At 23.2% G+C, this 11,087-nt stretch overlaps 5 protein-coding genes across 5 annotated transcripts; 3 read left to right on the forward strand and 2 right to left on the reverse strand.

Annotated features, from left to right (window-relative positions):
* Window positions 1-1,110: 1,110 nt before the first annotated feature.
* Window positions 1,111-3,339, forward strand: cand_013960 (uncharacterized protein; the record flags this gene model as incomplete). Its single annotated transcript, XM_067211631.1, has 1 exon — window positions 1,111-3,339. One exon carries the CDS (start codon window positions 1,111-1,113, stop codon window positions 3,337-3,339), a length of 2,229 nt encoding a protein of 742 aa, XP_067069603.1.
* A 775-nt stretch (window positions 3,340-4,114) lies between these two features.
* On the forward strand, window positions 4,115-5,350 carry cand_013970 (uncharacterized protein; the record flags this gene model as incomplete). Its single annotated transcript, XM_067211632.1, has 1 exon — window positions 4,115-5,350. The coding sequence occupies one exon, from the start codon at window positions 4,115-4,117 to the stop codon at window positions 5,348-5,350; it is 1,236 nt and encodes a 411-aa protein (XP_067069604.1).
* A 266-nt stretch (window positions 5,351-5,616) lies between these two features.
* cand_013980 (uncharacterized protein) lies at window positions 5,617-6,492 on the reverse strand (the record flags this gene model as incomplete). The annotated part of the gene is made up of 1 exon (XM_067211633.1): window positions 5,617-6,492. One exon carries the CDS (start codon window positions 6,490-6,492, stop codon window positions 5,617-5,619), a length of 876 nt encoding a protein of 291 aa, XP_067069605.1.
* Window positions 6,493-7,032: 540 nt separating this feature from the next.
* cand_013990 (uncharacterized protein) lies at window positions 7,033-7,359 on the forward strand (the record flags this gene model as incomplete). Its single annotated transcript, XM_067211634.1, has 1 exon — window positions 7,033-7,359. One exon carries the CDS (start codon window positions 7,033-7,035, stop codon window positions 7,357-7,359), a length of 327 nt encoding a protein of 108 aa, XP_067069606.1.
* A 55-nt stretch (window positions 7,360-7,414) lies between these two features.
* On the reverse strand, window positions 7,415-8,425 carry cand_014000 (carrier protein; the record flags this gene model as incomplete). The annotated part of the gene is made up of 1 exon (XM_067211635.1): window positions 7,415-8,425. The coding sequence occupies one exon, from the start codon at window positions 8,423-8,425 to the stop codon at window positions 7,415-7,417; it is 1,011 nt and encodes a 336-aa protein (XP_067069607.1).
* Window positions 8,426-11,087: the final 2,662 nt, after the last annotated feature.

An 11,087-nucleotide genomic window follows, 5' to 3' on the forward strand; every position in this document is an offset into this window, starting at 1 on the left:
ATCATCATCACCACTACCACTACTACTACTACCACCACCACCACCACCACTACCACCACCACCACCATCACTACCATCAACAACTAAGCTAGAAAATCAAAAAATAAAGCAAACTTCTGTTGGTAGTAAAACAGGAATTTCAAATAAAAAATTGGGTTCTCCCAAGCAGGAGTCCTCTGCTGATCTGATGAATATTCTTGGTGATGTATTGCGTAGAAAGATACGTCCAGCAAATCATTTTGAAGGTGAGGAGAGTACTTCAAATTATCAGGAACGAGATGATGATCCTGAATGGTTTACAGATGAAGAAATTGCAGAAAGATCAAAAATGAAAGTATACAATAAAGAAAAGGAAAAAGTGGAAGAAGAAAGGAAAAGAAAAGTAGATGAGGAAAGGAAAAAATATGGTATTGATCATAGTTCTATAAATCCTAAAGATGAAATGCAAAGAGCTATCTTAGAAAAGAGTACAAAATTAAGAATAACTGGTTTGGACCCTAGTAAAAGACTTGAGAAAGATCATTTTAAATCCTGGTAAAAGAAAACAAAGACTACTTTGGATTCTTATAAGTAGATAAATTACTAGATCTATAAAAAATTAGAATTATAATACGTAAGATTTAGATATGTGCTTTAAGCATATAAAGAAAATTTATAAGTAAGCTTCATATTATTTAATTAAAACATTACTTTCAATATTTTTTATTTTCTAATATTATTACTATTTTGTAGGAATGATATTTTATTACTTTAATGAAATATCAAATTCGGTATCGACATATACCGCCTACATATAGCGTCTCGTCTCATAATATAAAATACTTAGGTTTACTAATAAAATGATTAATTGGATTCATTGCGTACATTATTAATAAGCAACCATTGATATTGATAGATTTAGTAATGCGCATGCTTACAACATAAATATAGTTATCCTGTAAGTATCTGACTTTTGGATTATATCTAAGTTATTTAGTATTGGGGAATATAAATTATATATATATATATATATATATATATATATATGTATATATATTATATTTTATTTTTATATTAAGAAAGTTACTATAATTACAAGAATTAAAGATATATAAATATTTTAAAGGTAATATGGGTAAACTTGATGTTAAATTACTAAGTTTTATTCTAATAGCAACTATACTACTATTATTAATTCCTATATATAGTCAAGTTGTATCAGATACTATATACAATGATAATTATATAGAGAATAAAGATTTAGATATTGAATATGAGGAAAAAGGTCACAATAATAAAGGAATTACTAAGAAGCGAATTCAACAATTTGAAAGACTTATTCAGGGATCAAAATATAAAGATAAATATGATTTAGATCTAGATAAAGATATATGTGATTCAGACTCAGCTGAAAGTATTCATAATATAACTTTAACATCACCATATAAAGAGAAATTAACATCTAATACTACAGAAAACTCACAAATAATTACATCAAATTTAGTCAATAATATTACTGAAGAGCATAAAACTGGGGATGAAGAACTATCTGAATCTATTTCAACTAATGAACTGAATAATTTAGAAGAATTAAACTCTATTAAAGAAAAATTAAATAATGAAATTATCTCTAAAGATATAGATAATAGAGAAATTGAAAATCAAAATATGTATAAATCAAGTTCTAAAGAAGTAATTGCTAGTGTTAGCCCAAAAAGTCGGAAGAAAAAATCCAATAATTCATCTAAGTCTGAAAGATGTTTGAATAGGCGAAATAAGAAAAAAAAGGTGGAATTTATACCAAATATGCAAGATGTTACTCAAGAATCTCCTATATACCAAAATTCAGTTGAAGATATTAATGATAATCAACATAATGAAAATGATATATCTGTAGAATATTATACAGATCCTTCACCATTTGAAATATTAGAGGAGCTAGCATCTGATATACCTTTATTAGATGAAAATTCTACATTTGAAGAGTTTGATAAAAGTGAATATTTTGTGGATGAAAATTTATCTAATGAAGATTCAAAAACAAATGAAACTAAAGAATATATAATACCTGATAGTAATTATTCAAATATTAATTCTAAACAAGTCTTTAGAAAATTTCCATGGCCACCTAAAAAAAATGATATAGAATTAGAAGTTAGTTCAGATATTAAACAAGATCAATCTAATTCTGATAAATCTAATTTTGAAACTGAAAATTCCCAAGAATTATCCTCAAATAAGATGGAATATTTATCTAATCATGTTACTAATAAAACATATAATTCTGATATAACATCTAATTTTGATACATCTGATTCTGATACATCTGATTCTAATATATCTGATTCTAATATATCTGATTCTAGTATTTCTGATTCTGATATATCTGATTCTGATAAATCCAATTTTGAAACTGAAAATACCCAAGAATTATCTTTAAATGAGATGAAATATTTATCCAATATTACTGATAAAACATATAATTCTGATATAACATCTAATTTTGATACAACTCATTTTGAAACTGAGAATTCAGATATTTATTCAGATTATGATTCAAATTTATCAACAACATATTCGGAAGGAATAAGAGATGAACATATAGATAAACAAGATATTCCTATTAGAGTGAAGACTCCAGGAAATTTACAAAAAATTTGGCAAAAGATTAAAGATTTTTTTACCCTAAATTTATCCCAAAAAAGTACATGTATTGGTAAATCTTGTCACAGAAGATCTAAAACTCCTAAATATACACCTGAATATATTCCAAAATTATATCAAATATCGAGGAATTTACCACTTAATTATTTTAATACTAATCAAGAAGTACTTTCTAGATTAAATATTGAGTATTCTAAGATTTCTCATGCACTTAAACTTATTAATAAATCTTTAATTCCTATTGCAAAAATGGCAGAAACTTCACGTAACTTTATTACTAGTAGATGGGCAAAAAATATTAAAAGAAAGGTAGAAGCTCTAAAAAGTTTGTTTATCAAGTTAGAAGAGAGAGTAAATATAATGAGTAAACATGGTACAGTACCAGGTGAATATGAAGCTTTAATCCAGGAAATTGATGACTTAACAATAATGTTATATCTTGTAACTAACCAATATTCAGAACCGAAATCTTTTCAAAAATATACTAAGGAATTAATTAGGTATCCAGAAGTAGTAACTACTAAGACAGAGAGTTTTATAAATGCAATTAAAGGAAGTAAAAAAAGTATAAGATATAAGAAAAATGAGGATATTTTTATTGATGAATATAGAGAAGCTAAAGATGAATATGATAGACAAGTTAAAGAACTTAAGGAACGTCTACCATTTATCAGAAAGAGATTAAGTTACTTATAATAAACTTATTTATAATTATGTTATTATAATTTGTAAATATTATTAAACTAGGAGGTTTGGTTTCTTCTGAATTAATTTTTCTTTACCATTTATAAGAAAATAGAATTAAGTTTTTTGACTTTAACAAGGGAAGTTCAAAATATAGAAGTAAAAAAGTAAAAATAAAAAATTCAAAAAATAAATTTATTTAGGGTATTATCTGTTCAGTAGTGTAATACTAAAATTCTAATAATTTCTAAATATTTATTTAATTTACCATTTAACTAATCTGATTACTAGAATTCTAAATACTCACACGTGGTACCAAACATGCATCTTATAGCGCGGAAAAGGTGTTTAATATATTATATTAGAAATTCTTTTTTTCTTTACAATATAAAAGTTAGATTTAAAAAGAAAACTTTTAGAATATCCCATCTATAATATTTTATCTAATTATATATATAAATTATATACTTTTCTAGGGAATAAGTATAAGTATTAAAATATAATAAATAATTTTAGAAAAAAAAATCATAAAGGCGCCATATGTTTGTACGTGTATAAACTAATTTACAAAGTAAACTCTCAAGGTGCAGAATTGCAAAATTGTGTACAAATATTGAAGATTTATAATAGTTAAATATTTTTTTTTGATATTAAGTATTAAGTATTTATATTATCCCCAAATTTGATATAAAATTTGTATCTTTATAATCTCTTAGTCTATTTAAGGAGGCGGTTGACTATAATTTTATAAATAATAGTGAAGAGCTCTAAATAGCGTGTAAAAAAAATGGCTTTTGTACATGAAGGAATAAAGATAGACTATCTAAATAATAGGGACACAAAAAATACTGAATATGAAGATATATCTTGGTCAGAAATATTTAATATGATGTACAATGATGCAAGGTATATTACAAACCCTGTAGTTAATATGTTTGAATATATATTACCAGATCCTAATGCAGTTGATGCATTAGAAGCTAAAAAGAATATGGAATCTAGAATACCTGTGTCTACAAATAAGATGACAAAACGCTTTAAAATTGGTAATCCAGATATAATAAGGATAGTAAATGATAGTACCGGGGAAGCAACATTAGTACCAAGAACACAGACATACAAGTTAGAACAAGAATATAGTTCTAAAAATAGATCTGGAAGTTTACCTAAACGTAGTTTAATTAATCCTCCAGAATATGAACAAGCAAATGATCCTGAAGATATACTGGAGACTGCAATAGATGAAACTGAGTTGGTAAATATCAAACAAATGACTAACTTTACTCCAAATATTAACCCTCAAAATAAATTATCATTAATTCATTCTAGAACAACACCTAGTACAGTAATTGATGAAGGAATATCTAATTCATCATCTCCAGAGACTTACAAAGTAGAAAATAATTTCTACTCTAGTTTAAGAAATAGTTCAATTTTAATTCCAAGATTATCATTACCTCAGGATAATATTGAAAGACAGAAATATGATGATTCTAAGATAGTTTTAGATCATAGTAAATTTCCAAATCATTATCTTCATAATTATAATGTTAATAATTTAACTAAAAATATACATAGAACCATTTTGAGTCCTCAAGAAGAAGCTTTAAATTTATATTCAAAGGATGAATTAGAAAAAATTCAAAATTTTGTCAAAAAGACTTATAATTTAATTTATGAAGGTCCTCTTGAAAAGAAAAATCCATGGTCATGGGGTTATAAACTACGATGGGTAAGGTTAGCTAAATGTGAAATGGAATACTTCTTATCACCCTATGAAATGCAACAAGGTAAGAATCCATTGGGAATTTTAAATTTTAAGGTAGCAGAATGGTCATCAAAAGTATCAGATAAAGATGATAAAGTATTTTTTGTACAGGCTAGAGGTAGTAATAGAGCTTATGAATGGAAAGTACCAAAAAATTCACAACAACTTAGAAAATCTTGGATAATTAGAATAGAAAAAATGATTAAGGCATCTGCATTTATGCAACAACTAAAGGGGATATTGGAAATCAACTAAATAAATTAAAATTATTAGAAATATATCTTAGTCTTATTTTTTTTTTATTATTTAAAATATCATCTTCATTATAAATTAGAATATTTCAAAAATTATATTTTATATTTATTAATCTTATTAATTATTTGGTAAATCTAAATATAAATTATTGGTAATATTACAAATATATGTTACATTCTAATATAATTATATTAATATAATCAAAATATGTTAAAATATATTTTATTTTAAATATTTCAAATTATAAGCTACATATTATTATTTCTTTAATTAAAACTATCAAAATCAATCTTATTATATAAGTTAGGTTTTGGATTATTTAAATATATAATAGCATCACAATATGGAATATCTCCTTGATTTCTTGATCCAATAATAGATGTATTTAAACTCTTATCATATCTATCTCTTGAAATAGTAAATTCATTTTTATCAAAATATTTTGAACATTTCTTCCAATCTACTTCAATATAATCGGAATATGTTAATTTATCTTGATTATTTAAATAATTTTGCTTATTTCTATCTATATATATATTTCTTATATTAGGTAGTTTAAATGATTTTCCTGAAATTCCATCATGAAATCTAATAATATTAACATCATTATTATTTAAGTTATTAGGTTCATATAATTTCTCATATTGATATCTATATAATTTCTTTCGATTACTTGGTGTATATGAGAATGCTGAAACTCTAGAATGATATGGTTCATTTATTTTAATTACTTCAAATAAAGGTCTAAATGCTATACCAAATGTATCATCTAAAAATAATAAATCATCTGAATTAGGATTATTGTTATTATATATTCTACTAGACATTCTAATACTTCTACTAGTATTGCTATTTGAATCTTGTTCATCATTATTTTTAGAGCATAAAAAAGATGGACGTAATGAACCTTTTGTTCTAAAATTTGAAGAAATATTACCAGCTGATCTAGATCTAGGTATACCATATGATGATTCCTTTCTCTTAGGTATATAACTTTCTCGTAATGAAGCTTTAAATGGGGAAAATATACTTGACCAAGTAGGAGTATATCTCCATCCTAGTTCTGATACAGATGCTGAACATGAAGTTGCTCTCCTATATTGATTATTTAAATATGAAGAGTTTGATTCACTTCTATGCATTAAATTATTTATATAATATTTAAAGTATGTTATATCTTAAAACAGGTAGCTTTAACTCAAAAAAATAAAATCAAATACCGCTAGTACTAAAAAAAATTAGACCTAGTATTGTACTTTATTCTCTTAAGATTTTATATATATTGTCTGATTTTTTAATTGTCACTTTATTCATGGGAATTTACTAGAGAAATACCTTTTACTAATTAACAAGTTATTTAGTATAAATTATTACCTCTCAAAGATATATAGTGATTAATTTTCTTTAAGAAATATTGAACTTCAGAGTTAGATTTAGAATGAATTCTTCTACATCCTCACATGACATGGTTTTATCTTGTATATTTAAGACTCAAATGAGAATTAAGACTAGGGAGACAATCTTTTTTTATTTTAGCTGAAGTAAAGGCATATAGCTAATAAAAATTATATTATACAACTTAGAATTTATTATTATAAAACTTATAACTTTGGCGCCATTATATATTGAGTATATACTAGTTAATATTATTACTAGTAAAATACTAAAAAATAAAAGATTAAATGAGGAAATCACCTGAATTATATAGTGAAAGAAATGTATTACTAGATTCAGAACCTCTTGAAGTAGTTCAAGAGAATGTGGTCTCTATTGAAGATAAGGCACGTGAAATGGCAGAACTATTAGATTTGACTTTAGTTGTGTGGATAAGAACTATGTACAAAAAATATCACATCGCATATACATTGATATTAGATATATTAGAATCAGTAAATTTTGATACTATAGCAGCAGAAGAAGTTATGTGTAAATATATACAAGGTAATAAACAATCTTTAGCAGAATTATTGAAACAAAGTAAAGACGAGGAAGAAAAGAAAGATAGTTAAAAGTAAATGTAATAATTTAATAAATTGAATATATATCTATATTCTAGTATAATGATCATTTATTATCTTGTTGTTTTAATTTCTTTTGACGAGATAATTCAAATATTGTCAATGATATAGCACAAGCAGGCATAACTTTAGCTATTCTTGGGACAATACCAACATAAAAACCTTTTATACCTTGCTTTTTAAAGATTTCACTAGATATCTTATTAAATAAATTATGATAAAAAAGTGGAAAACTATTTATTTGATTATTTCTATTGAGATCATATACTTGTATATTAGTTTTTATTACATCTAAAGGGTGACTAATCAAAGTAGATATTACACCTGAAAAAGATCCAATAGAAATAAGTTTTATAAGAAATAATTTATTATATTTATTTTCTTTTTGATTATTATTTATTATAAATTTTTTCCTCAAATTCTCTACAAATGTCCAATAAGTAGCTGTAAATGGGACATCTCTAAGTATTGTGGTCCATGTTCCTAACCATAAATGAGTAATTTCTCCATTATTTATTAGATTCTTAATTAAATATTTAGTATTAATTGTACCTGCTTTAGCTTGAACTCTTGTTTTTATAAATTCCATTGGTGCTACAGTAAAAATTGTTAATATTCTAGCTTGCATTCCTGATATAGCAGCAGATAGTCCCAAATTTGTTAAAAAATAATTATAACTACTATAAAAGATTATATTTGATGGGACTGTATAAGATGTTGAATGTAAAAAACCACTCCAAAATGTTCTAATTCCTCTATATTTATATAATTTTTTTGCTACTAATAATGTTGACATTTTATCATATTTCTCTAAGCCTATATTATAAATCCAATAATTTTTAATAACATCAAATGGTGTACATATAAAAGACACTAAAATCCCATTTATTCCATTTAATAATAATGATGAATTTAAATTATTATATATAATATTTCTCATTTTTACTATTTTATATTGATAGGGGGGATCTTCTATAGGTACATTATCTATATTTTTCTTAGTCTTGTTCCATAAAATAAAGTCCAGATTTCTTAAATATATATTAGAATATAGCATAGAATAGATATAATCATAATCATTAAATTAAAATTTCTTTCAAGATATTTTTTTTATTTTATATCTGAATAATTTTTTTAGTAAATTGAGTTTAACTATTCCTATTTATAATACTGTCAATATACATTTTGGCGCTTATAAGTCTGATACTTGTAAGATGTAATATGCATCATTATTACATGTATCGTCTGTCTCAGAATAATTTTACTAGATATTAAAAAAAAACAATTAGTAATGTAAATATTTTAAAATATATCTAGATTAAAAAATAAAAAATATATATATTTGTATAATATTACAATATAATATTTACTAAAATTATAATAAATAATTAGTTAATATAAAATAATTAAAATTTAATAATCTAATTAATCCAATAGTAATTATACAATAATTTTTGTATAATATAATGTACAAAAATCTCTTAAAATTACTTAAATCTCATAAATATATGTTATTATAATTAACTTTCCTATTATTTAATTAAATATTTTTTTTATTTTCTCCAATATTATTTTATATTTTATTTCATATTTATATACTAATATTTATTCTAAAAATCATAATTTTCTTCAATATTTATTAATAAATATAATTAATTATAGAAATATCTCTTATTATAATTGATAATTATATAAACATTCTCTAACTTCTCTGTTACTCTATTAAAGCTAATTAATATATATTATAAATCTGAAGAGTAAAAATATAATATTAAGTATATTATTATTTACTTAATTATATTCAGTTAATTTAAGGAACTTAAATTTATTAAAAGATATATTTAATTATATATTCTAATAAAAATATTTCAAATAAAAAATAGAACGAAAATTAATATTTTAAATATTACTATTAATTAATGTATTCTAGTAAACAAAAGAAATAAAAAAGGAAATTATTGTAAAATATTAAAATTATATACAATAAAATAATAAATAAGTTACTTGATTATGTTATTAAAAGAAAAAAAAAAACATCCTATATTACTGAATTTTCAGTGATCAAATACCTGTATTTGAAACTATTTAAATGAAGTATAAATATGAATAAAAATTCTATCAATATTAAATAAAATAAGCCATATCATAGGAGATAAAAAAACAGTAACAAAAGATTCAAAGGCTCCAAATAACAGATTTTTTGTTAAAACAGTAGTAATACCAATTGTAGTAATTGGAATAAATGTTAATAATAAAAGTGCATCCTCTTCTAAAATATTCCATAGTGTTTCCCTTGATGGAATAAAAATTCCATAAAAAGAAATATTAGGATATAATATACATAATTCTTTTAATTTATTAATACAACTTCTTTTAAATTCAATTTCTTTAGTAATTGTCATATAATAAAGACATATAGACATTCCAATAGAACCTATACATTTCATTCTAGAAGCAATTTCAAAATCATTAGTAAAATCAAATAACCATAATAATCTACTACCTGTTGCAATTGCAAAAATAAATATACTTGTAAAATAAATCAATATAATACCTGAATGACTAAAATGATGTAAACTTCCTTTACCTGTAATCATCTCGAATAGAGAGTCCCAAATACCTAATAAAAAAATGCTAGTATAATAGTAATGACGAGAAGAGATATTATCTTGTGCATAAGTAAATATACATGGGACAATAGCCAATAATATACCTGTAATTATATAAAGTTTCATTATAACTTCATAATTTTTAAAATATCTAGATAATAATTCTACTAAAATTATCAATAAAATTATGAAGAAGAAAGACCATGTTAAAATTATAGGATATTGAATTTTTGGTGCACGTTTTTTATTTATTTCAATTATATATATGTGTATTAAAAGTAGTACAAATGTCATTAAAATACAAGAAATCGTCCTTATATTCCAAAAATAATTTAAATATGAATTTTTAGCTAAATTTTCCAAATAATTTTGACTATTCATAGTATCTTCTGGGTATTCAAGTAAAGTTTCATTTTCATCTTTAATATTATCTCTCATTTCTTTAATTATCAATGCTGATTCTAATAAAATTATTGTAAATGGATAAATAGTTATTTGAATAAAAGGAACAGAACACCAAAATAAAATACGATTAAATACTTGGGATTTTATGTTATCTTTAATTAAAGAATTCTTCATGTATTGTAAATAAGAGCTATAGAAATCTATAAAATATACATTCTTTGTATTAGTATATGATTTTAAATACCAACTTGGGAATTCAGGCATAAAATAAATAGATACAGGTAATACAAAAAAAACTAAAGCAAATAATAAAGGTACATATTGATATAAACTTGTCCATAAAATATAAGAAAATTGAAATGGATTGTTGAAGAAATATCCTCTACCTAATAAATACATGAATAAAGTTGGAGCAAATGATAACCATATCCCTATATATCCAAGCAATCTTTGAGAAAAATATGTAAGGTATTGGTTACTTACATAATCATTTATAGTAATATTTAAGACCATTAATAATAAAGTTATAGTCTTTAGATTATCTAAACTTAATTTAATAGTTATAGGTATATCTTCTTCATAAGAAAATTTCTTAATTTCAGAAAATTCACTCATCTCTATTAAGTATAAAATTTCTACCAAATATTACGTTTAGACGAATACTTCCAATATAATGGTTATGGTTATAATAATAATAAAAAAAAA

The sequence above is a fragment of the Cryptosporidium andersoni genome (assembly GCF_001865355.1).
Source record: "Cryptosporidium andersoni isolate 30847 chromosome Unknown contig_60, whole genome shotgun sequence".
Taxonomy (NCBI): Eukaryota; Apicomplexa; class Conoidasida; order Eucoccidiorida; family Cryptosporidiidae; genus Cryptosporidium; species Cryptosporidium andersoni.